This window comes from Eucyclogobius newberryi, unplaced genomic scaffold (assembly GCF_026437365.1).
Source record: "Eucyclogobius newberryi isolate DKJ021-1_F unplaced genomic scaffold, fEucNew1.0.hap1 SCAF_1, whole genome shotgun sequence".
NCBI classification, from domain to species: domain Eukaryota; kingdom Metazoa; phylum Chordata; class Actinopteri; order Gobiiformes; family Gobiidae; genus Eucyclogobius; species Eucyclogobius newberryi.
Window position 1 is genome coordinate 13,266,705 of NW_027315723.1, and position 27,488 is coordinate 13,294,192.

The 27,488-nt window shown below is 39.1% G+C and overlaps 1 protein-coding gene across 1 annotated transcript in view; it reads left to right on the top strand.

Moving 5' to 3' along the window:
• The window catches only part of mgat5 (alpha-1,6-mannosylglycoprotein 6-beta-N-acetylglucosaminyltransferase), a 100,767-nt gene that overhangs the window by 68,907 nt on the left and 4,372 nt on the right, over nt 1–27,488 (top strand). The window contains exons 11-14 of the mRNA XM_072464919.1: nt 4,915–5,048; nt 13,641–13,790; nt 25,291–25,437; nt 26,001–26,117. Coding sequence (XP_072321020.1) covers nt 4,915–5,048; nt 13,641–13,790; nt 25,291–25,437; nt 26,001–26,117 — 548 coding nt within the window. The remainder of the gene's footprint in view (nt 1–4,914; nt 5,049–13,640; nt 13,791–25,290; nt 25,438–26,000; nt 26,118–27,488) is intronic.

Here is a 27,488-nt window from a genome sequence, read left to right on the forward strand (position 1 = left end):
ATTCCAATCACATTGGGAAGCTAAATAATTATGTTTATTAATATATAATCCACTATTCAATCCACATTTGATCATGTTTCAGAACGATAAAAACAAGACCATGGGTCAAATCTAAACCAACCAGGAAACTCTTAACGCTGCTTCCTGTCAATCTGTTTTCAGCCAATCACCATTATAAAAGCCTCATCTTGCTCCCTAAATAAGGAAAAAAAAATAGTGTTTTTATTTCATTATGCTCCGCAGTCACGAGGCGCGCATGCTTGTTGTCATGACGACAGTAGAGCCAGCGCCAGGGCACATCTGATAGTCCAAACTTTAGGGAGCTGGCATGACAGCAAAGGTCTAGAGGTCTAACGAAAATATTAGAGCACTTGTCATGTTCTAATTTCGACCCTTGGTGCGGACACAGCAAATTATTTAGTGTAATTTCTTGCCATATCCTATTTTGAATGACCCTAAACGGTAGCATACAAATGACATTATTGCTTCTGCAAATCCTTTAGATCGATTACTTGATCTTGAGCTGTGTAATTTCCTGTAATGATGATTAATGCAGGTCAGAGTGCGGGAATAGCCATTAACAACCTTGTAACTTACCGCGTATATTATTGCCTGATAACATCCCCGGCAAGATCTTTTACATCTTTAGTGTTTGAAATCGATACAATATGTCCATCTTCTGCAAGCTCTCTGTATCATAGGCTTTAGCCATACTCCTTTTATAGTGCTTTTTCTATAGGGCTTGTAATGTGATAGTCCAATACTAATAGTGTTTGGGTGCACTGTTGTCCCGGATGTTTAGCTGAGAGTAGAGATTGTTAGGCTTGTTTCAGAATCAGAAAAGGTTTATTGCCATTGTCAATGAGCAAAATTCACAAACGTAGGAAATTGCTTTTGTGATTCGGTTTAACATACAACGATGAACAATAATAAAAACAAGATATATAGCATGCATTGAAGAAAAACTATTAAAATTAAATATAAGATAAAATTGGAAAGGAAAATCCCCGGTAAGGGCGTACGCGCGCAGAATTTAGGTGCATGAGCGCACCGGCTCGCTTTCTGTCTGCGGCATCTCACGCTTTTGGCCAAAAAAGGAAACAGGAAAAAATTGTTAATTTGATTCGGAGATATTTGCCCTCCCAGAAGCTTTTACAGGAAAAACAAGCCTTGGTGTCAGTTTTTTTAATTAACTGTTTTCACAACAAACAACCAAAACATTTCCAAAACCTCAATAATATATTTATATGAACATAGACAAACTGTAGATTGAGATGTTCATAAAGGAGTTGGAAGATGTTATACCTATTTCATTCCATCCCAAGCAATGTTAAAGTATATTTCACTACTGTTCAAATAATAAAGCCTATGATTTATTAGCAGTCAGTATGACAAATATGCTTTGTTATTATATCCTATCTAATGTGCCCAAATACAACAATATAAATTCCAGTGGCTTGACAAACTCTACACCCACAAAAGAAGACTATGTTCTTTCAAACTCTTTTTTTTGTTGTTGCAGTAAATACAATAGTTGATTTGTAAGAGGCTTTAGGTGTGGCCAAGAGTTGAAGGAGAGAGGGAGTGCTAACTTCTGTTGTTTATTCAGTAGGGTTGGTATTTGGGTAAAGTTCATTGTTTTAAGTTAAAGGCGCAATGGACGATTTTTTGGCGATTTGAGAACGCAGGCGGAAGTGCGCATGTGCACTTGTTTATTAGTGCGGCGGATCGCATCGCTCGTCTCCCGTAGATTTCCGTCTACTTCTGAGTCAGCTCAAACTGTCTTTCTCAGTCTTCATTTTGCCTCGTACACTGAGGGAACTATATTATGATAGATCCATGCGCTTAGACACGCGGAAACGTGGGGACGAGCCGCACGAGGCTGCAGGTGAGCGGTAGGTGCGTTTTATGATTGATACGTGGCAGGACTAATCGGCAGTCCACGCCACGAGGAAATAATACTCAGATTTTTGCCAAAAAAATCGTCCATTCAACCTTTAAGTTGTAAAGAAAAAGCACCTAAGCAAATGTTACTGCCTACCTAAGCTTAGAATATATATTATTCTAAGACCTTTTCACCAAATGTTAGGATTTTTAAAAATGCAGTTTGATTAAGTATACGAAAACTTGCTAAATAAAGGGCAAATGTATAAAAATCTATTAAATGAGCCTTATATGACCTGATTTGACTGATTTCCCTAGTTTTGTCCAGGCCTACCTCTCATGAATAGGTTTTGTTCACATTCTAGAATTGGATGGATGCCTTAACAGGGCTCAGATTAAGGATTTTCTCTTTTATAGCAGTGCTGCTAAACAATCCGTAATTTTTTCCAAATGTGTATAGCAATTTGATTAGTTGCATAGCAAAACACGAAAATGACTAACAAATTGACATTTAAACACAGAAATCTTGCAAATAAAAGTAGTTGTTGAACAAATAATTTGCACCAAGTCAGATGGCCTTATTTACAACTTCCATATCATCATCAATCAGATGATGATATGGAAGACTCATTGTAAAGTGTAGTTACTATGTACCGGTAAATAACTTAGCATTTTCATAATATAGCTTTCAACTAGCTCTACCTCCTAGGCTTCTTTCTCTATCTGGATGTTTTTTACCATTGCTCTATAGTCAAAAACAAAAGACATGTGTTCTGAATTAGGCGACGAGGCAAATTTACAAATGGACTTTGGGGGAGTGTCCACTCTCCAGTAAAAATAAACAAAAACTCTGCACAACGTCATCCTGGTTATGTAATACAGTTAATGGTAAAAGCTTCCACATGTGGCTTCCAGTGTTTCCAACACACATCTTATTATGGCTCTACGGCATGTTAAAATAGTATTATCAGCTTTATATCAACAAGGTAGAACTACTGCATTGCAACAATAATACTGATAACACATTAATAGATTACTTTGTTTGTAGAAAAGAATTCAGTTATAGTCATCTGGACACTGTTTTTGAGAAAAAAGACATTTCAACTTTCATCCAAAAGTCATTCTCAATCTGCAGATCTAGTCTGAGAACTCAGATATTTATCCTACTCTGGGCTGTGTAAACCCTGTGTCCAGATGACTACAACTGAATCTTTTTCTATGATTGATTGATGTTGTTTACATTTTTTACCTTGAATTACTACTGGCATTATGGTGGATGTTTTTATTTTTGAATATTACATTTTTATCACATTCAAACCATATTTCAGCTTGTTTTTGTTGAACATTGAAAGTATTCAGACACACTTTTTATCCTTACATAAAAGACAAACCTACTCTGAATGTCATTCTTGTATTAATTTAGAAGTTCTTAGTTCAGTCTTCTCTCAGATGGTAACACTTGGATGTGTTTAAAATATACACTTTGAACAGTCTCCTTCCATTGAAGACATTTTGCAAATCTAATCTCAATACTTGTCACAATTATGTTTCCCAAAATCATTCAGCCTTATACATAACTCTCAACATTTAGAACTGGCCTATCCTATTTCCTTTAACTATATTGTTACTGTTGACTTGAATGTTTTGTGTGGCGCTTATACTGTCTATTCTTAATCCCAGACATAAAGAAGCACTGTCTCTGTTACAAGTTTCCTCTGAATAGACCCTCATTGTTTGGATTGTTGTAAGCAGGTGCCCCTCTGTATTTGACCTCCCCGCGAGACAAATGAACATAATTACTTGTAGCAGAGATAGCGGTGTGGTTTAACGGGCGCTAACCGCAGAATCCCCCACTGGGCCAAAACTTGAACCACATAGGCCTTAACAGTAGTTTCTCTCAGCTCGCCTGGATTGTTTATTTGGGCACTGGCAATTAAAGCTAAGTGATTTTGGATACATTTCAAATTGCTATATCCAGATGATATGGGAAAATTAGTAATATTTTCGTCCTGATTTTGATTGATCACAATTTTCCATCACATTGTATTTTTCCAAACATTTCAACAAATGACAACAAATGTACAAGGTTCATGAGCTCGAAGAAAACAAATACAATGATCACATACATTTCATAACATGTAGATGTAGATGTCTAAACTACAGGGTTTGCAGGTTTTATGCAGGCTACAGGGGGGAAATGTAATTCTTTGCCGAGCATATTATATTACCGTAAAATTGCATCCTTTGTGAATTTGATTAGTGACTTTGATTCTGTTTGTATGATAAAATGTTGAGCCCTGTTTGAAAGCCACACTCAGCCCTTGCCAGACCATGTGTTGTGAAAAGCAAATGGCAGCGAGTTAAAATTTATTTTGGCTGCAGACTGTATTCTTGACCCGTTCATCTTCACGTTCCCATAACAACCATCACTGGACAAAAATAATTGAAAAACTCTGCTTTGCGACTGTTGAACACTGTTGCTAAGATTGGCTGCATATTTTCAAATACAAGGACGGGCATCTCGTCTATAATATGCAAAATAAGTAGGCCTATGTGTATTACAGTTTTCTTGAAGATATGTTTCTGTTAGAATGGGATGCTGTTTTTCACAGGTCATTTTAATATGAATCACCATTAGTTACTCATTGTTTAAGATCTAAGCTATTTTGAGGCAAAATACAACACAAAACAATATAAATCTACTGAATAGGTTCCTATCGAGGTTTTCAATATATTTTTGGAGAATTATGTTGGTTATCTTATTTTGAGTCTCTTGCAAAGCAATCCACTGACTAATAACCCTAATACATAATATTATCCTCTGCAATTGTTTAAAGGTTGCAGTATGTATGTCCCTGTAGCTTTTAACTGTGTTATTGTGTGGTTTACCATTAGAACACATGTATGTTTGTGTGATCCTGTAAGTGATGAGGCCTCTGTAAAATGATGATATTCAGAAGGAAAAAAAAGTGTAATATGCCTCTTTTTAGTGTGTATTTTAGTGGTAATTTCTGTGGTGTCTCTCTTTAGCTCACACTCCAGATAACAGCTTCCTCGGCTTTGTGGTGGAGCAGCATCTGAACGCCAGCGACATCCGACACATTGACGACATCAAGAGGCAGAACCAGTCCCTCGTCTACGGAAAAGTCGACAACTTCTGGAAGGTAGGGCAGCCACGTAGGGACAAATTTAGCTCTTGCACTTTTATATATTCAGGTATCACAAGATGACTAAACAAATATCTCTTCATCACGGAACCAGCAAGCGTAACACAAGGAATGTAACTATTATGGCACCATCAATGTATCAATCTTCTGACATATAGATGGATTTATAAACTTCTGGGCCTAAAATGCATTGATTGTTGCAGCAAAACTGTTGAGATTAAGAGATTGAGGTACTGTAACTGTATTTGCACTTGTGTAAACTTGTGCACGTTTTGACCACAGACAGGCGAAGTGAATACGTTTTAGTCTGAATCTTAAGAAAGATGAGCATGGCTCAATATTTTATAGAATAAAGGCTGGATCTTTTCACATTACTGTAATACGTTTTACAATTGTCAGTACATTGTACATTTCATATCTTGCTAAGCAATCCAGAAAGGCTGTCATTTTAAAATCCATGAAGTCCTCTGAAATAATCCAAGCATCCGGCGCAGACCAAACAATGTGCAAATCTCTCAAAGTCTCCAAGTTGTTTTTGTCAAGGATACTGTAATCCTGAGCCTTTTTGCCGCAGTGAGAGCATACATTTGAATATATTAGGAGTGAAGGGAGAGGGCGATAAGCTGAATTTGAGCAGCTAGACTAGGCTTCTAATAACTTTCTCTTTGAAACTTTTAGCAGTGTTATTCATAGTTTTATGCTAAGAAGTGGTCTGAAAATTTAGTATTTTTGCATGGCTACTAGACCAAAGGATTTGTCAGAAAATATAAAATGTCATGGAACAATCAATTTGCTTCATGATTTTAAAGGTGCACTATGTAACTAACTGAAGAATGACATTAAACATTTATTTTGCATTAATTCATTTAAAATTAGATTGTGGAATTGTAGTAGTTCTACTACCAGTAGTACAAGTACTGTAGTGTTCATGCCCTCCCACTTATGAAAGAGGGTGACATTCAAAGTTTATATCGATTCAATAATTGGTTAGGTTTAATTTGTATTTTTTGAAAGTTATATAGGGTACAAGCCAGTTTGGCAGTTAACAATTCTAAAATCAAATATCTAAATTAATTCATTTTCTTAAAATGAATAGTTGGTTAATCTGAATCTTATGAGAACATAACCGTGACATTGACCCCTTTTCTGGAAATGAATGAACACTTTACCAACTGTGGTTTATGGAGATTTATTGACCAAATGGATAAACTGATAAATATGAATATGCAAATGAGTCATTAACAGATGGAGACGCAAGATGCGATTGCTCTAGATCTGTCTAGCTGTCAGAGTTAAAGTTGGTACTAAGCAGATTTTATAAACCAGCTTTGAAATACGTGTGTTCATACGACCAGGGGCAGGAGCGGTTTGATTCAGTCGATATTTGTCCGTGTTGAGGGAGTTGACTCCAGGGCTCACTCAGGGTCACGCTGGGAAGGACATGGGCCACTCTGTCTGAAGCTCTGGTTCTCACGGTGTCAGGCTGAAGAAGCGCCGTATCAGGTCCGCTTGATCTGCATTTTCCTTTTTTCAGAGGTGTTCCTCAAATAACAAAAAGGCCGCTGCACTGATCCACCAATGAGACAAATTTAAAGATTGACATTGATCCGAAAATTTGTTGTTCATTTGAAAAATGTAAAAGTCCTTTGCTTGGGTTTCCGTGTTGCAGTTTAAAGCCGAAATCACTTCAACATGTTACCAAATTAGGCAAATTAAACTTGCACATTTACAGATCAATGCAAACAATATTGACAATATTTACATTTTACACAGTCAATTTATCAGGTGGGTAAAGTCTCTTAGCTTTTTTTGTCTTTGGAGAGAAAATGGCTCTGAGAGTTCATTTTAATCCAGTTTCAAAACAAAACCTTTATTCTGACTTTCAAAGCATGTGCCAGAGACATGCAGCTTCCCGAAGGTAAGGGGGATGGTGTCATAGTAAAAGCCTTATGTCCAACATTCCTCTGACCAGGCAACGTTCTCAGGTCATAAATTATTAATCCATGGTATGGATTAATAATCCATACCATGTAAAATAGTTTTATGGAGCGGTCAAATCTAGAAAAGTAAATGAGAAACATCTTTATAATCCTCAGTCCCATCCCCAGCTTGGGTTACTTTGGAGTTGCTTTTATAGCAGTCAAAGGGGCAGCTCACAGCATGGCGCATCAGCCAGTAATCAGCCAGCTCTTTTTCTCCATTACCTTCTGCTTTTAATTAAGGGACATTTTGGGGCTGAATGATTAGGAGCCTCCTCTCTCCTCCTCCTTCTAACATCAGGTGGTTTCCAGTTGCTCTTCCTCCTCCTTGTATAACAGGGTTGACATGTAAATAAAGGAAGTATTTAATGTAGAAACATGGCTGTGAACATTTTTGAAAGTACTGATACTCTAAAACGTTTCTGGTAGAGGTTCTACCCCCTGCTGGTATCTCTGGAGATGGTATTGCTTTGCCTGGAATGTTACACAATAAGCAAGTATTTTTGTGTAATAGTATTTGTCTATTTTTCTATTAAAACACATTTTTGGATAAATGGACAATAGCTAAGTTTAATGCCATACGATAGAACATTCCTGGCAAAGCAATAACATTTTCATTAAATTATAACTCGCAACCGAAATTATACATAGTTCACCTTTAATTGCACAATATGACATAAACTTTATCACTATTATTACTGATTGTCTCTCAAGTTGGATTTAGTCATCTTACAACATCCACCTGTGAATTACACAGAACATGGCAGAGGCTGAGTAGACAACAATTGAACATCGAGGCACTCTATCTACAGACTGTAAACTGTAAATTCGTGACGATGTTTTTGGTTGAGGGAAAAGCTTTAACCTTTGAACTAGAAGATTTTCAAGTGCCACTTACCATTGCAAGATTAGACCAGTGCCTTGGCTGAGGTCTACGCTTTCTAGGTATCTATCCAGGTTTCTTGTACTTTTGCCTGGATATCGTACATCTTTCTTTGTTGATATCCTTAAAAACCTTATTGGAAATCAACAGATCTCTACAAAATGTTCAGTTGTTCGCCTTGATATAGCGGTGTTGAATTCGCATTTAAACGTAACATCCAGTTCACCAATGAGGGAATTGTAGGCTGCTTTTATTACTGGCCTTTTCTGAATTTCTTCAAGTTGAATCAGCAACCAATGTTAGTACAGGAATGACGCTTGCATTCAAATTGAGCCTAATCAGTATGCACAATGTACTCGGGAATATAATGTTTGGAGAAGGAAGAGGAAGCAAGACACCTGTTTTGAATGTCAAATAGGCTTTAAAGCACGTCATTGTAAGTAGATGTAGGTGAAACTATAAGAATGGACTTGTTTTTTAATACATAGTGGAAATGTAGTAGACCATAGTAGACAATAGCAATTTAAATGGACTAAATGCATGCTCTTACTGTGGCATTGTGGGTAACTGTGGTGTAATATCTTTTGACAGCCATCAAAAGCAGTTTCTTTCAACCTCAACATAACAGGATTGGAAAAGTGTTGCTGTTGTTACCTGACCCGTTTCCCTTTAAAGAAAATGGTGTGCTGTTGTCAATCTAACAATGCAAAGATTACAATAAGGAAGAATGACTATACTGACCCCTCAGGCATTACATTAGAGGACTGACACAAATGTGTGTAATATTACCTCTTTTTCTATGGCTTTTAAGTGTTGATGGCTATGAACGCTTTATGTTTATAAGAAGCATAAAAGTAGTTGCTTTGAGATGACAAAGATCAGGTTTTAAGGTCATGTTTGTTGCACTACACAAAAATTTAAGTCACTGTGTATAATCCTAGTGTTTGTCTTTTAAAGTAAGTTTCAATCATTTTTTACCTGGATAAATAAAGTTTAATACATGAATTAATTAAATACATTTAAGAGATATAAACTTAATCCATTTTACAGTTATTGCTCTAATAAATAAATTAATAAAAAATTAAATGAAAAAAGTGTGCAAAAAAAGAGAATTATGTGGGTGCTTTTTTCCCCTCTCAAAGCCTTTGGCTTTGAGAATCATGCGTCATAAAATGTGACTAACACGTAAGTACATGCTTTAACACAAGGTTAACATAAAGATTAGGATTGTTTCACATGCGTTGTTTTCCTGAAAGATTACGTTAGTGGAAACTTTGTGTGTATGACGTACTTTATGCCTCAGCCTATTTTCAAACGGACATTTTTGTGATTGTTGGTTTCATTTCCCCTGTGGTTTGACCTGTGGATCTTGTATTTTCTATATAAACTACTACCACTACTACTATTAACACTACTACCACTACTACCATTACTACTACCACCACTACTACTACCACTACCACGGACAGGTTGGCCTTGATAGTCATCTCGCCTGTCTATCTTTACCATCTACAAGGGAAAATGTCTGCTTCCTGTTAGTAGTTTTATTATTTTTTTATTAAGACTATAAGAGGTTTTTTTTTAATAAGAGTTTTGTGAGGGTTATCTTATCTTATACTACTACTACCACTACCCACTACCACCGCCACCGCCAGGTTGGCCTTGATAGTCTTTTCTCGTCTGTCTAGCTTAACCATCTACAAGGGAAAATGTCTGCTTCCTGTTATATTTTCAGGTCCCTGGTGTTGAAACGATGTGAAATGTCCCTCATCCCAGTGTGTTTGATGTCTTGGTTGTGGGAGTGAAAAGTGGAGCACCTGTCTGAATTTTGATAAAGGTTCAAAAGTACCACAATTCTTTCAAATAGGAACAGTTTTAACTTGCAAAATAATCCAAAACCTTTCTGGCTTACAGAAAAAGCACCTTTGAACACCCCCTAGAGCTGTTTTTCCCCACATTAAAATCCATATTGGATTTTGTTTTAATTCAAATCTGGGTACACAGATAATATACTAATCTTTATTACATTTTTAAGAGTTTTACAGTGTTTAAATCCACTGTAAATCAAACACATTCCCCTGCGTCGTTCTATTTCTGCTACCTGTCAAAATAAAATGCTGAAACGCTACAAACGCTCAATCCAATCAGCCCTTGCGGCATACCCCCCTGTACAATACCGTTTTCTCAAGGCGACTTTCAATACCGGTTTAAATTACAAGCCTCTTATATTCTCCGCTCCCTCTCGTTCACATCCTTCAATCTGCTCCCACTCCTCGGCAACGTTTACAAATTTCCTGTGATTTACAAGGTCATAAAACACACCACCTCACCCCCTTTAATCAAGCCCTCCACACAGCACTTATTTTATCACTACGGGAGCTAATGCTACCCGTCCGGCCCACACACGCACTCCTCAGTGTGGACACGGAGGCAACGATTTGTCCAGGGATGTTGAGCCAGCAAAATGTCACAAGGCATGCAGTGTTTCATGTTATGCCAGCTGATGAAACAGAAATACAAAAGGCTTCAAATAGACTCCCGTGTCCAAATAGATAGTGTCTAATGTAAGTACGAAATAAAATAAGTAAATAAAATAAATTAGCGAAGTACATTTTTTAATCTGAAAAAGTTGTATGTTGGCTTTTTTTATTTTCATTGGTAAATTGATTATTCTTAAGATCACTAGTAAAATAAACTTATGTTAAAGGAAAGCACAGTTGGTTAGTAAGTCCTCTCCCATCTGAGCGTCAAAAACACTTAATTCTGAATTTCCTCGATAACTGATGATTTCTCGATTTGTGACATGGCTCTGAGAATCTTCTCTGCTGTTTTTATTACAGACTTCACCTTTTTTTTGTTCTGAAACATGAGATACCAAACTAAAGGTACACTAAGAACTAATAACAATACCGGTACAAATAATGGATAATATTGGCCATCTGTAGTTAATATTTTCAATCAATTATATAACTGTATCTTCAACCATTCCATGCAGAGGATTTGCCCACGCCAAAATTGAAACAACAGAACTAATATAGGCCTTTTTTTAGATTTGATGGGGTTTCTTCATTGGATATTCTGTTGTAAAAATAAAATCCTTCTTGTTGCCCACTCCTCTCCACTGTCTGTGGGTGAAATGATCCATGCTTCATGGAGCATCTGTCCATCGTGTCCTCTGACCGTGAAGCTTTGTGTGGCAGCTCCTTCAGGCGCTCTCTGCTCAGCTCGGCTCTCAGAAAATCACTACTGCTACTACTACAAAAGAGGATGCCCACTTAAAACTTATTTTCCAATCCTGAAGAAAAAGCTGAATCGGATGTATGTTCCAGAATGTTGGTTCAGCCGTATTAATGTAAAGATTTTGATGTAAATAGTTTTCTATAAACTGATGTTGGTCCATAATGTCCCGTATTGAATTCAGTTTTATTTACACAAAGCTGTTCTCTGTTGCTCTTGACAAATTGAATAATTTAATTTTAATGTTAGTCAGCCCCAGGGCAGCTGCGGTTGCACTTGATAATAGTGTGTGGCGTGAATTCATTATTAAATTGGTCCAAACAAGCGCAGGTATACAAGATAACAAGATAAATGTGTTGTTTTAAACCTCGTTATTAGCATGTAAAACAATTTAAAGTACTTTTATCTTTTATTTGATATGAAGGAAGAGCACAAATACTGAATTCCTATAAACCAGAGATCATGATCTTTCAATACTGTTTAATTCAATATAATAATGTTTCTTAGATACAAAATAAATACTAACATACTAAATACTAACTACTAACATATATTGCCCCAATGCTAACAACTCCAAAGGGGGGGGGGGCCCTTGGATACTTCGACATTGACATACAGCTTTTGTTGCAAACTACTTTAAAAAGACTGAATTGCGGACTGAGTAGAGATTGAAGCCCACCAACCCCATGCCGCCAACCTAGATATCACTTTTGGCGCAAAATTAGACAGGGCATTTCCGAGTACACCTGAACGCGACCGAACGCAGCGGCCAATCAGATGCCCGCTTTCATCGAAATTAGATCACGGACACCGCTCGGCCAATGAGAAGCGAGAATACTGCGAAGTGGGCATGTCTGTCAAAACGAAACTTAAGCGATGAAAATGCCCCAAATATGGCCAAATTACTAGTTAAATCTTGATTATTATTTTTTTGAGGAATTTCGATACAGGGGCACGGCGGGCCCCCTCCTAATTCAAACCCCGGGCCCGCCGGCGATTTGAGGGCTTACGGGCCCCGGGCCCCCGTCTATTTCGCTGCCTGGTTTTTGGTTGCTTTATTTTTATATTTGGTCACCTAAAGCTGTTTTGAAACCTGCTTTTTTGCTCTATACAGTAGAAATCCTCGCAGTTAGAGGATTAGCAGGTAGAGATTTCACTGTCTAATTAAGTCGTTGTCCTCATGCACTCCTGCACACGGACATCCACACGCAAGCTACTTTAGTTACAGCTGCCCGCCCCAGGCATCTGATAGGTGTCCTCCAGGGATCACGACGGGCGCTACCTGAAATATTAGATCCAGGAGGAACGGGAGGGAATAGATGGATGGGCACACTCTCACGCACCAAAGAATCAAGCTGGTTTTAAACGTCTTCAAGTACCGCAGTTTTTATTGCTAGTGCAAGTGCAGAATAGGGCACAGGCAAGTCAGTAATGATAGGCCAAAAGAAATGGAAATTTAGACTGTAGGGGGATTTACTGCTCCCAGAAGGAAATTAAATGATTAAAGTTTGAAATATCTGATAATAATTCCATCTTCCCTGCGGCAGTTTAACCTTTGTGGCTCGCTTGTCCGATATGAATTTGGATGAGATTGAATTGCCTTTTTAAATGAAGGACAAAAGAGCCAAAGTCAATACCAAAAGAAAACCTGTGTGCGCTGTGGCTATTTTTAACCTGCCTCCGATTGTGGCCAGATGGTCAGATAGGTACATCGAGACAAAAGTTCACCAGGTCATCTGACAAATGATCAGATTCTTGGGTAAAACAAGACATGCCAAATGTCTTCTGGAAGCAGCTGTGCTCTGTTTAATGGCGATATATGCCTCAAAAAGGGCGTTTAATTTTAAAAAGTGAACGTGAAGCCATTGATTAAAAAGAGTTCAGATTTTAGCTTTGATTTTAGCTTTTCAAGTTGACCTATTTTCCCTGAATGCAAAGTAAATGCTTTGGTTTTGGTCATTTTATTCTTGCTGAGATCGCTCATGCTTTAATTGGCACCGGGAAACTTTATTTTTTAAATCCATGAGCTGGCGTTTGGTGTCTGTTCCATGTTTATTGAGATACTTGTAGAACATTAGTAGATTTAATCCTGCCACGTTGACTTTGTAAATGAGGGATGAAACATTTGTAAGGCCCTTGTGTCTTAATTGGTTCAGGAAAATGCCTTATAAGCAAAAAATAATAAGTTTGACCCACATAAAAGACACAAGTGAAATATGAAATGAGTGCACGAAGATCTGCATAAAAAATCAACTGTATCAACAATAGCCCCATGGTCTTGATGATTCATTTAATATAATACTTTGATATTGGCGACACAGCTGTGCTTTCACGGTAAAGGGGTGTGTTCCTGCAGTCTGCGCGAGTGAAGCTGGTTCCCTAATGAAGGAACCTTGCTGAGAGCTTAGTGAAAGTGGGAAGGAAAAGTGATGAGAAGCTAGTTTGGAAAAGGGCCAAAGTGCACCTTTAACTGAATCTATTGTTTTGCAGGACAAGAAGAAGTACCTGGACATCATCCACAGTTACATGGACGTCCACGCCACAGTGCACGGGACCAGCACCATCCACCTGCCCAGTTACGTCAAGAACCACGGCATCCTGAGCGGGAGAGACCTGCAGTTCCTACTACGTGAGACTAAGGTAAGAGATGCACCAAAAAAAAGTAAAGTAATTGAATGGCTATACTTGCATGGTTCTTTATATATCAGACTTTTTTTCTTCTATGGACGCACTTTTGATCAATTCAAAAGCCGCACAAAAAATGTTTTTGTTTCTTTTTAAATAATGTCAGTCTTCAGGCCTTGTCCAGGCCAGGTTTAGTTTAGTCCCAATTTTGATGTGGTTTGTCAGCAATAAATGTGAAACCAAGATCTCACAATAAAGCCTTAAAGGGACCGGATTGTACCGGCTTTTTATTGTTTTGAAACTTGAAAAACCGAACTAATTAATTTCTTTACAGCACTCCACATGTATCACTCACTTGCTTAATGCATTCCCAGCATCTGAGATATTCACCGCAATCAATCGGCCGCTGATCATGATCGGGCTGATCACCGCAAAAATCACTTTGAAGAAACTGATTGGTGATCTGCAAAATGGGCCAATCAGATGCACCGATCACACTTTACATTACGCTAAGTTATTACTGTAGCATCGTTTTAAGCTCCTTACACCTCGCCTGGTCCCGGAGTGGACAACAACACGGAGCAGCCACGTGTTTCTGTAAACATGCACAAAACTACGAGATCACCCTCTGGTCTTTTAGTTAAAAGTATAATAGATGTTCAGAGTCAAATGTATCATCTATCAGCCGTATGAAGTGACGCGTGCTCGGACTGAACCAAATGGTTTCTCATTACCTCCACTACATCCATTTACAGGGACGCACACACTAATGATTTACGCATTAAAAAGCAAAAATTTCACGAGTGCCTTAAATCTAACAAAAGAGATGGGTCTGTGAAAGCTGTCGTGTCTTATTTTGATGAGAAAATGTGCTCTTTGAAGCTGCATAGTTACCAAATGGCTGCATGGAAAGTGAAAGTGCAAAGCACATGATGGTTTTGTCAAAGTTGCGTTTGAAAGTGTCACCTCACAAACACTTGAAAGCTTGCTCCTATATCCACTCTGTTTGGCCTCCTCTGCATGACATGCACGGCACAAGTATTCATTCAATCCACGCGGTTAAGTGATGAGCAGAAGCACATTAGTGGCTAAAAAGGAAAACTCAGTTGATCCTATAAATCACATTCATTCACTAGGGCCAATTTAGAGTCACCAATTTTGCCCATGTACACATGCATGTCTTTGGACGGTGGGAGGAAGCCAGAGAACCCGAAGAGAACCCACATTAACACGGGGAGGACATGCAGACTCATATTATTTATTTTATTTATTTTATTTAGAAAAAAATGTTTGACTCAAAGTTTTGAGTCAAACATTGAGTCAGATGATCAGTATCAGTGTTCGGGCTCAAATATCCTAAATGTATATGCTCTACTGTGGTCTAATTTTAACTAGAATTTTTCACGTTTCAAACAGGGAAAATCGGGTACAGCCCCTTTCATTTCATACATTTTAAAACTTAATCCCAGTATTTCTAAAGTAAATGTTTCAACCAGGAAATGGCCTGAATTGAAAAAAAAAGTGTTTTCAATGTTTTCATCCATTGATTCAACTTATTACTACATTGATAATGGCATGTACAGCCCTTAAACGTGCTCACAACAGATTATTTGTGAAAGTACTGTAAAAGAAACCACAAAACTGCAGAAATATAAACAAAGTATGGTGTTGTAGTTTTCTTGATGACTTGAATCTTCTTCAAAACAATCCTTCTCATACAGTCTTGTAGGTGTAACATCATCTTCACATAACAATACATATTTTCTGCACATTGTAACTGGATTAAATGTCTTTTAAAACTCTTTAATATTTGAAATGGTATGAAGTGGCATAGAATTACAGATATAAAATGCACACTTTGGCGACACACTTTGACAGCACAAAACAATACTTGAATGACCTGTGCTCTCATTTGTTATTGACTGGCCATAAGCTTATTTTCTCTGAGCTACTAATCCCAATGATCCAAGATTTGTGTAAGAAGATTTTGCATGGAATTTATTCAAAATATCTATTTTGAATTACTTTACACACGTCAACAAGTAAATCTGTTCAAGTGGCTCCAAGGGAGATCGAAAAGTACCATGTAATATCACCTCACCTGTTGAGTACGTATTGTGTTCTCTTTCTATCAAACATAATAATTTACCTTCTACCATGTTGTCATGTTGTCATTTTTGGACTATGACTGAGGTGGTAAAGTGCATTATATCATCAAGCAAGATCTTTTCTAACCATAGCGTCAAAGGGCTTTAGAGGGCAGTTAAAAATAAGACCCTGAATTAACAGTACACAGTTGAAATATGAATAAAAACAAACTGACAAAAATAGAACTTTAAAAAAACGTATAATGTAATATTTGTTGTAATACCGTTTAGTTCCACACACACACACACACGGACACACACACGGACACACACACACACGGACACACACACACACGGACACACACACACACAAACGGACACACACACACACACACACACGGACACGGACACACACACACACACACGGACACACACACACACGGACACACACACACACGGACACACACACACACAAACGGACACACACACACACACACACACACACACGGACACGGACACACACACACACACACGGACACACACACACGGACACACACGGACACACACACACACACACGGACACACACACACACACACGGACACACACACACAAACGGACACACACACACACACACGGAGACACACGGACACACACACACACACACGGACACACACACACACACGGACACACACACACGGACACACACACACACACGGACACACACGGACACACACACACACGGACACACACACACACGGACACACACACACGGACACGGACACACACACACACACACGGACACACACACACACACGGACACACACACACACACGGACACACACACACACACACGGACACACACGGACACACACACACACACACGGACACGGACACACACACACTCGTAGTTAATTGGTCTCTTAGCGTTGAACTGACGTCATAAAAATACTTTCAGAGGAGTCAAGCTGCTTACTTGTGTTGGATATTTTTATTCTTTTCGCACTGATGTTTTTAAATCTCCCTAAATAGCTTGGCTGAGGTGAACGGGGCACTGATCAAACCAGTCACCGTGTAACAGAACTGTCATTTATTTCCTGCTTCTTACACTGTCATGATCCAGTCGAGTTGAGGGGCAACTTTTCAAACTCTGCTCTGCTCGTCTCCCTCATTGTTTTTGCCCGGAATGTTTCACAGAATGGCATTAAATCTATCTTCCATTCATTCAACTCTCCTCTCCACAGATATGACCTGTAACTTGAATGACCTGGTAGAGCAATAACTTTATTGTATACTGTGGAACACTCTGGGTAAAGTTATAACATCTTCAGAAAAGTTACAAACTGCGTCTTTGATGTTCTTGTCTATTAGTTTGCAAAACATCGGACAAAAAAGATAACTGACTTATTTTGGGACATATCTTACTTTGAATACTGTCTCGAAATACGAATTGCTAAACTAATACAAGATTCCTATTAGTTATACATAAACTACAGAGTTTATACAGAACATGATCCCATGAGATGATCTTATATTACCTAAATGATTAAAAACATTTCTATTTTGCCATTTTTTACTATTTTGATAAGATTGCGATTTATCTTGCCAGCTTTGGTTCCAATTGAATTTATTTATCTCCTTAGGTTTCATAATTCATCACCTACATACGCACATACAATTTCTTTCAATTTCCAGAGAATATTACTTTGCATTCAGACCATGAAACAAGCGGATGTTACAACAATGAGCTGTGTGTAGCTTCTATTATTCAAATGTGCTTCTCTTTCTATCTGTGTTATGAATTCAAATTCAAGGCAAAACACTGAATGCAGGTGTTCCAAACTGAATGGATAAATGCATAAGTCATACATATAAGTCAAGAATCGAATGAAATAGAAAATACATATATATTCCTAATAAAAAGAATGCATACAAACCCCTGTAATGGAATAAATGCAAGATAGCTCAGTTTAATACATACTATGGAACGTTCCAGGCTCAGTAATAACATCTCCATGCAGACGGGAAGAAAAGTTTCATGGTGCGCCTTTAACAATCCAATGTATTAGTGTGAATGTGAATGTTTAAATGTCCTCTAAGATAACATCCCTTGTGTTTCCAATCTCCTATCTCCAAACCACGCAGCCACTTATAAAACACCCATTGATTTCTAGTGTGGATTTACGTAGTGCAGTTCCCTCCAGCTGAAGTAACTCATTCTCAGCCTCTCCCTCCCCTCCCACTCCCCTCTTCCTCCCCTCTTCCTCCCCTTGCCCTCCCTTCACTATAAATAGTGGCTGGCTTTTTCTCAGCTTCAAGGAGTCTTTGCATTCACTCTCAAGAGCTTTCACGTTCCCACAGAGAGAAACATTGCACAGGCTCTGCTGCCCCCTGCTGGTAGAAAAACTCAGAAAGTCAAACAGTTACTCATTTGTAGAAGTATGCCAGAGGTTCCTGCAAATGTCTAATTTAGAACTCATTAATTGTTATTCAATTTACACTAATGCCGCTTAAAATTTAAATATGTTTGCTGAAGTAGATGAATGATATGGAAAACGCCCTCCGAGACAACTGCTTTTGTGATTTTGAGCGTTACAAAAATAAATTGAATTGAAAACCTATAAACCTTATTCTCATTCAAAAATATGTTATAAATTGTTCATCGCTATGGCAATGGTCCTAATTTTTCACCATTCTAAAAGTGGTTGACACTGTTGTGGATTTTCTATTGAAAGACTTAAAGAATAAAAAGAAAAACTTGAGCAGAGTTGTCTTTAGTCCAATCATGATTATTTAGTTTACAAATGCACAAAACAAATCTGTCCCTCCAGGATTCCCGTCCGTCCCTAAATGAAGTCAAAGCAGGAAACATACATTTTATACCAAACCAAGAGGTGTGAATGCCACGTCTACTGTAAAGAAACAAGTTAATGGCAGTAAATTGGGACATTGCCTTCATAGATTAGCTTCATAACAGATTAGTTGTTCTTCGTCCTATCTTAACAACACAATGTTCATCTTCAGGCAGCAGACATTTAGTATCTGGACATTGAGGTTGTGAAACTTCAGGGTGGCATGACATTTAAAAGTACAAAATAATATCTAAAAAAACCAAAAATGTCTTTTAAAGGTACTAAAAGTGGTTATGTTGACGTTCAAGTTGAAGTGAATCATACTTTGCGATGACGTGCATCTATGTACATGTCACAGTATACTGATATAGTACTTATTAGGTTAGTTTGGTTCGTTTTGGCTTGGTCCAAAGTAACATTTAGTGAGTTCCATTCTCCTAAAACATGAGCGATACTGCCCCTAGTGGCCAAAAGGACACGAGAAGTCTGCTTAAAAATCTAAAGGTGTATTTTTAAAGTTTGTTCTGGTGCATTTTGGTTGGAAACTTCACTCACCGCTTTCCTTAATAATGGCTTAATACAGTACCGAATGTGATCCATATTGCCCCCTACAGGCCCAGGCACACACACACACAGGACACAGAGTGGGTTTAATGATAATAAGTGTTCATTGAAGCTGTATTGTTGCATTGTGAGGAGGACAAAAGTGTATGGGCCCCTCTCTGTTCTGTGATTACAAACAGACGGCCCATTGTGTCCCGGCCAAATGAGCGCCACAGAAAACTAGACCTTCACAAACACTCACACGCTTTCTTTCTCTCGCTCTCTTCTGTCTCTTTCACCCCTCATCTCTTGCTTCTCTGTCTCTCCCCCGGCACAAGCTCCTTCTCGTCCCGGCATGCTCACAAATATTTTCCGTCCCCTCTCTGACTTGTTATTCCAGTCCTTCTTCTCTTCTTCACTTCACTCCTGTCTTCATCTTCCTTAAGTCCACAAGAGTCTCCCTCACGCTGACATCTTTAAGCCCAAGTCTTCCTCCCTGCAGTTTTGTAAAGAATAAAACTGCTTCCACTGCCCTATTTTGTGCTGATTAAAAAGTGGTTTGTTTTTAAACTAACTGCAGTCCTCAGCAAGTGATGCAAACGTTGTACAATGACGTTAAAGTAGCACTGACTTGTGGAGGAGTTTTGTCATTTTGGAAAGAGAAATGCGTTTCATCTTTTCTCTTGACCTCGTCGTTTTCTATTGATTTATGTTACATTGACATTAATCCTTTTCTATTTTGCTTAAGTTGTCTTATTGAACTGCTTTGACAAGTCCCGATTTTATGTCATTCCAACAGAAATGTGAAAACTGTATAATTACCCACAATAGAGCAGAAATATCCCTGTTTTTTGGAAGTTAACAATATGTCGCATTTTTTTGCAGATTTTCTATATATTATTATTATTATAATAGACAATATACCCAAAATTCTAATTTTGCTTAGCTTCATAACAACATTCATTATATTGAATTCCTTCCGAAGAGTGCACACGCTTTTTTGCTCGCTCCGCTTGCTATCGCTGCTTTCCTTATTTATTTTGCTTTTTAATCAGTTTTTGTCTTCCAAACATTTTTGCTTTAGACTTTTTCAAGTAAACCAAGGATTTTAAGAAAATTTTTCCAGTTTTAACGACATATCTGACGCCAGCGACATGTCCGGGAGAAGAAGTGAGAAAGACTGTGAACGCTGTCGGAAATATCAACAAGAAATTAATGAGCTGAAAACACGGGTATTTGTTATGGAATCTGAAAAAGTTCTTCACGATACCATTCCTGTGTCAACCGACGGTAAGAAGAGCACTCTTTTTACAAGAAAAACTGCTACTTTCAACCTAAACCGCAGTGACTCTGTGTCGTTTCCAAAACTGTCTAAAAACCAGAAAGACCAGGCTGTTTCTTGGAACAAACTTGGAGCAAAGCCTAAACGATACAAAGATAACGTGAAGTCACCTAAAATACAGCTCACCAACAGATTTTTACCACTTTCAGAGATGGAATTAAATGAAAAAAGGAAAGATGACGTGGCCAAAATACAGCGAGGAGGATCTGTGCCAGGAGCCAAGGTCAAGATTGTTTTAGTTGGGGACGGCGCGATAAGTCACGTGACGCATGAAAAGATAAACACACATTCTTTTCCAAGCGCCACTGTTTCTGAGATAACGTCACTCCTTCCAAATATTATGGCTAAGCATGGAGGAGCTAAACAGCTGATTGTGCACGTGGGTGCAGTGGACATGCGGCGGGAACAGACTGAAGTTTTGAAAAAAGACTTCTTGAAGTTATTCGATGTGCTTGATAAAATGGAAATCAAAACTTTCATAAGTGGACCTCTTCCAAACATCGACAGGAGGATAAACAAGTTTAGCCGGCTTCTTCAGCTGAACACATGGCTGTCCAAAGAGTGTTCCCCGAGAGGACTACACTACATTGAGAACTTTTATCTATTCTGGAAACGAGAGGACCTGTTTAAGAGAAATGGCCCCCACCTATGCAGAGGTGGAGTGAGGGTGCTGACAGAGAACCTGCTCCACGCTCTGAGGCATTGGACTGGGCCTGGACAGGGTCCTGAGCAGATAGTTAGAGAAGAGAGGAATGAGAGAAGAATTCCTGCTCCCTCAGCCAGAGACCGAGCCAATGTTTCAACATCAAAAGCACCACAACCTCAGCCTCCACCAAAGGATTCATCAGCAGCTGCTCCACCACCACCAGCAAAGGATTCAGCTCCAGCTGCTCCACATTCACCTCCACCGCCTCCAGCAAAGGAACAATCTTCAAAGGCCTTGGACCCATCTGTGACAAGCCCAACAACATCCCTGTCATCGCCCCTGCCTTCACACCAGCCCTGGGTACCCCCTGCAACATCTACTAATGCCTGATCAAATCAGGCATTAAGATGGCTCCACTCACGCCCAATATAGCAAGGGCTATGTCTTCCCTGCACAAGCCGACTACACCAACAAAAGCCCCACCACCCATCCCCCCTCGCCTCTCATCTGGTCCCAAACTCTCCTTGGCTACAAAAGCCCCACCACCCATCCAACCTCGCCTTTCACCTGGTATCTCCCATAGCTAGGATGCACTGGGTCTCAGCGTTGCCGGGACTTATTGTCACATTAAAAATCAAACCAACCCGGGGCCCTATGTAAAAAGAGCCCCCCCTAGTGCTATTTCTGTAGTCACATCATCACAGAGATGGAAAAACAAAATGCGAGTCAGGCCCAATCTGAGAAATGTGATTCATATTCCCTCTGAAAAGATAAAGCCCAGTCTCACTGAAACTAGTCTGAAACTTGCTGTGCTAAATGTCAGATCCTTATGTAACAAATCTCTCTTAATAATTTTATTTCTTCTTATAATCTTGATTTTATGTTTTTAACTGAAACATGGCTTGACAAAAACACAGGAAATGTAGTTCTGATAGAATCTGCTCCACCCAACTTTAAGTTTGAATTTGAAACACGAGAAAACAAAAAAGGGGGTGGAGTCTGTGCTGTCTTTAGAGATGAAATAATTACCCGCAGGTTGTCTTTTGGGGTGTTTTTATCATTTGATTATGTATCCTTTAAAATGGAGCTAAAACGGTCTCCATCCATTCTCTTCATTGTTTTATACAAGCCTCCCCAGCACTGCCAAAGTTTCATTGATGATTTTACTGAGATGCTTTCAGTCATATGCACAGACTTTGATGGTTTGGTCATTACAGGTGATTTCAACGTGCATGTTGATAATATTTGTGACAGAAACGCTAAAGAGCTTGATGCTGTCCTTGAAACCTTCAGTCTTACTCAGCATGTGAGAGGCCCCACCCACAGCAAAGGACACACTCTAGATCTCATAATTACAAAGGGGGTAAATATTTCAAATGTTAATGTGATCGATGTTGCTCTGTCTGATCATTTCTGTGTCTTCTTTGACCTGTCTGTTTCTCCCAAACCTCCGGTTGGTCCTGCAGTTGTTCAGAGGAGACACATAAGTGATGGCACAGGTGCACTGTTTATGGAAATGATAAACTTTGAAAATGTCTCATGTTCTAATGTAAATGATTTGTTGAACTCTGTTACATCTAGTGTTTTGAATGTTCTGGACACCATCGCCCCTATAAAGGCTAAAATGGTTAAAAATAAGCAGAAGGCGCCGTGGAGAAATGATGATTCGGTCAGGGCACAGAAAAGGGAGTGCCGCAGGGCTGAACGGAAATGGCGCAAGTCAAAGCTCCAGGTTCAAAAAGAGATTTACAAAGAAAAGCTGAACATGTACAACCTAATCTTATGTAGAACTAGGGAGATATTTTTCTGAAATAATTGGAAGCTGCAGTAACAACTCGCATGTCCTGTTTGCCACAGTAAACAGATTAACAAACCCTCCAGCTCAGCTGCCGTTAGAACTCATTTCCACATCCAAGTGTAATGAGTTTGCAATATTCTTTAATGACAAAGTTCAGGGCATTAAAAATGCTATAAATCCCACAATGCAAAAAATTACCCTAAAACCACCAAGACACTTAGAGCTAACTCACTTTGCACCAGTAACTGACAAAACTGTCCATGAGATCATCACCAGTCTGAGTTCATCTACATGCTGCCTTGATGTGTTACCCACCAAATTTCTAAAGTCTGTGCTGAACAGTTTGTTAGCACCATTCACTCACATAGTTAACATGTCTCTTCAATCTGGAACATTCCCAATGTCTTTGAAAACTGCGGTCATAAAGCCTCTCCTAAAGAAGAGCAGTCTTGATGCCGCAGTACTGAGTCATTACCGGCCCATCTCTAATCTGCCATTTTTGGGCAAAGTCCTTGAAAAGGTTGTTTACCAACAGCTCACAGATTTCCTCTTAACAAACAACTCATTTGATGTTTTTCAGTCAGGTTTTAGACCTCATCACAGCACTGAGACTGCTCTTGTCAAGGTGACAAATGACATCCGCCTGAACACTGACACGGGCAAAGCCTCAGTCTTAATTCTGTTAGATCTGAGTGCTGCTTTTGACACTGTCGATCATGGGATCCTCTTACAGAGACTAGAGGACTGGGTGGGCATCACTGGCACTGCCCTAAACTGGTTAAGGTCCTATCTGGAAGACAGGAAGTACTTTGTTGAAATTGGTAGCTGTGTCTCAGACCACATGACCCTGACCTGTGGGGTGCCCCAAGGGTCAGTCCTGGGTCCCCTTCTGTTCAACCTCTACATGCTGCCGTTGGGTCAGTTGATACGCAGTGAAAATGTGTCCTATCACAATTATGCAGACGACACTCAGATCTATGTTTCACTATCGGCAGGTGACTATGGACCAGTAGATTCACTCTGTCACTGCATCCAACAGATCAGTTTGTGGATGCAAAACAACTTTCTCCAGCTGAACTCAGACAAGACTGAAATAATCGTTTTTGGCCCACAGAAACAAAGAGAAAGTGTTAGCGGTCACCTCCAGAGTCTCGCTCTAAAACCTACAAACCAAATTAGAAATCTGGGGGTAATAATGGACTCAGACTTGAACTTTAATAGCCACGTCAAATCAATAACATCAGCAGCTTTTTACCATCTAAAAAACATTGCCAAAATCAAAAATATACTGTCAAAACCAGATTTAGAGAGACTTATCCACGCGTTTGTCTCCAGTAGATTAGACTACTGTAACGGCCTGCTCACTGGTCTCTCCAAACGAGCTGTAAAACAGCTGTAGTACATCCAGAACGCTGCTGCTCGGGTCCTGACTAGAACCAGGAAGTATGATCACATTAGTCCTGTTCTCAGATCTCTGCACTGGCTCCTGTGGCTCAGAGAAGAGACTTTAAAGCAGCTCTGCTTGTGTACAAGTCTCTCCATGGCCTAGCACCAAAGTACATCTTGGATATGTTAGTGCCATATGAACCATCTCGGACTCTGAGGACCTCAGGGACCGGCCTCTTGCTGGTGCCCAGAGTCAGGACAAAACATGGGGAATCTGCGTTTCAGTTTTATGCAGCTAAAATCTGGAACAGTCTTCCTGAAGATGTGAGACAGGCTTCAACTCTGACAATGTTCAAATCTAAGCTAAAAACAGTTTTGTTTAGCTGCGCATATGACTGAAAGGATTTTTTCTTTGCACTCTTCTCTTTTGTTTGTGATTTTATTAGTTTAGAAAATCAGTTGGATTGATAATTTTTAATTTAGTTAATTTTATTGTAGTTAATTTTTATCTTTGCACTCTTCTCTTTTGTTTGGGATTTTATTAGTTTAGAAAATCAGTTGGATTGATATTTTTTTATTTAGTTAATTTTATTGTATTTCTGTAATTTCTTTGTGATTTGAATGCATTTTTCCTGCTGTGTGAAGCACTTTGAATTGCCTTGTGTATGAAATGTGCTCTACAAATAAACTTGCCTTGCCTTGCCTTGCCTTGATGATTTTATGTAGTTCCCACCTCAAACATGTATACATATTTCAAAATGTCCATTGTATTTTTGCTTCTACCATAAAGACTTGCCATGTAAAATGAATGTTATAAAAGACAGACCACTGATGTTCTTATTGTCCCGTCTACATTGCTCCAGTTGTTCGTGGGTCTTTCCTTCCCCTACGAGGGTCCTGCCCCGCTGGAGGCCATCGCTAACGGCTGTGCTTTCCTCAACCCCAAATTCAACCCTCCAAAAAGCAGCAAGAACACAGACTTCTTCAAAGGAAAGCCCACCCTCAGAGAGGTGAGAGAAAGGTCTTTTAAGGTGCAAAGCTTTTGGGTTAGTGGTGTCACAAAACTGATTCTAAAGGTTCATCTGGATGCTAAGTAAAGACTCAAAACTTGATATTAGAAATGTCAAGATTATTCAGTTCATCTATATTAATAAGGTCATAATATAATTAATAGAATAAATGATAATATTCATGACACCTTTAGATGATAAATGAAGTACTTTCCATTCAAGCTGTACTACTGTTGTTTATGTCATTTCATCTTTACGTTGGATTTCTTGAAAAGTGAATGAAGGATTTAATTCTTGGTCATAGGGTCAATAATTGTGATGTGTCCTCTGAAAAATAATCGTGATATGTGATAGAAGACTTTTTTGTACAAAATAAAGTGTCTTTCATATAATCATGGGGTTTTACATTGTAAAATATAGACCTAATTGGGAAAAGTATCAAGCAAAAGCTAAATTTTGTTCTGTTTTTTGTATTGATACTTAGCATTAGTTCAAATGAGTATCTACTTTTATTATGGATATCTGGGTTTGGATTGTTTCGACCCGGTTATGTTTGATTTCAGTTGACTTCCCAGCATCCCTACGCTGAAGTTTACATCGGCCCGCCCCATGTCTGGACTGTGGACATTGAGAATCCTGCAGAAGTGGAGCGAGCCCTTCGCTCCATCCTCAGCCAAAAGGTCAGTATTTGTTTATGTTTATTCACTGCTTTCAACTTCCTCTTTAAAGGCAACATTTTGAGTACTTCTTTATCATTCAAAAATTCACGTGTCTATGAGCCAGTGGGTATAACTCTGAAACCCAAAGGTGTGCGACAACAACACTTATATCAGTATACACACATTGTCCTTTGTTTAGTCCTACTTTAGTCCAGATCTAGTTCTACTTTAATTCTGCTTTAACACATACTTCTGTTTTGTCCTGATGATTGAGTCCTTGTTGTTCATTTTCTGTTTTATTTTGGTATCATATAGTGACAAGATATACATACAATAGTTTCTAAAAGCCTTTTTCTTAGTGGTTACTGGATTATTGGATCATATTAAGGGATCTGTGGATTGGACAAATTCACCTCTTATTACAGTGTGTCTTCCCCATAGACCGTATACAGTGTGTATATCAGTCTTCTGTCACTCTTCTCCTTTTCTTTCCCTTCTAAGTCTCCGGTGTTTTGCTCTTTCTCTATTCTTATCCCATCTCCTCCTCACCTTCAAAGCTCTTCACCACCTTGCCCCCCCTACCTGTCTGACCTCCTCATCCCCCACCGCCCCACCCGAGCTCTCCGATCCTCCTCCTCTCTCACCCTGACTGCACCAACATCCCGACTCAAAACTTTTGGCGACAGAGCATTCTCCCGAACAGCACCCCGACTCTGGAACTCCCTCCCCCAACCTGTCCGCCACTCTCCCTCACTCACAACATTCAAATCCCGCCTAAAAACATACCTCTTCACCCAAGCCTATGACCTCCCCTACCCCTAGCCTCCTCTACCCCATTGCCTACACTTCTACCCCCTGTTACATCCCCATCTTTTTCTCTCTACTTCTTCTGTCTTGTTCATTTTATCTGTATATTAATGTGTTCTGTACGTGTTGTCCCCCCTGTCTGTAAATACCCCCCCTTTTTTTTTATTATGTTCAGCGTCTTTGGGTCACTGAAAAGCGCTATATAAATAAAAGTTATTATTATTATTATTATTATTATCTCTTCTTTTTTCTCCCTTCATCTTTCCTCTCTTCCCTTCTCTCTCCCCTTTAGTGTCCTCCCTCTCCTTCCGTCTCATAAGTCCTTCCCTCTCTCTGTTGCTATCTCTTCTCTTCCTCCTCATCCCTCCCTTCTTTCTCCTCCCTCCTTTCTCCTCCTCTCTCCCTCTCCTTCTTTTGTCACTATTTTTCCTCCTCGTCCTCCTCCTACTCCTCAGCTGACTTGGACCAAAACAAAGCTGTTCTTGTGTGCGTTCTGTGTTTGAAGTCTCCCTTGGGCTAATGATAGTCTGGGCTTGGGTCCTATAACTGCGGGTACAAAGAGCAGAAAGCTGGCTAATATTTCAC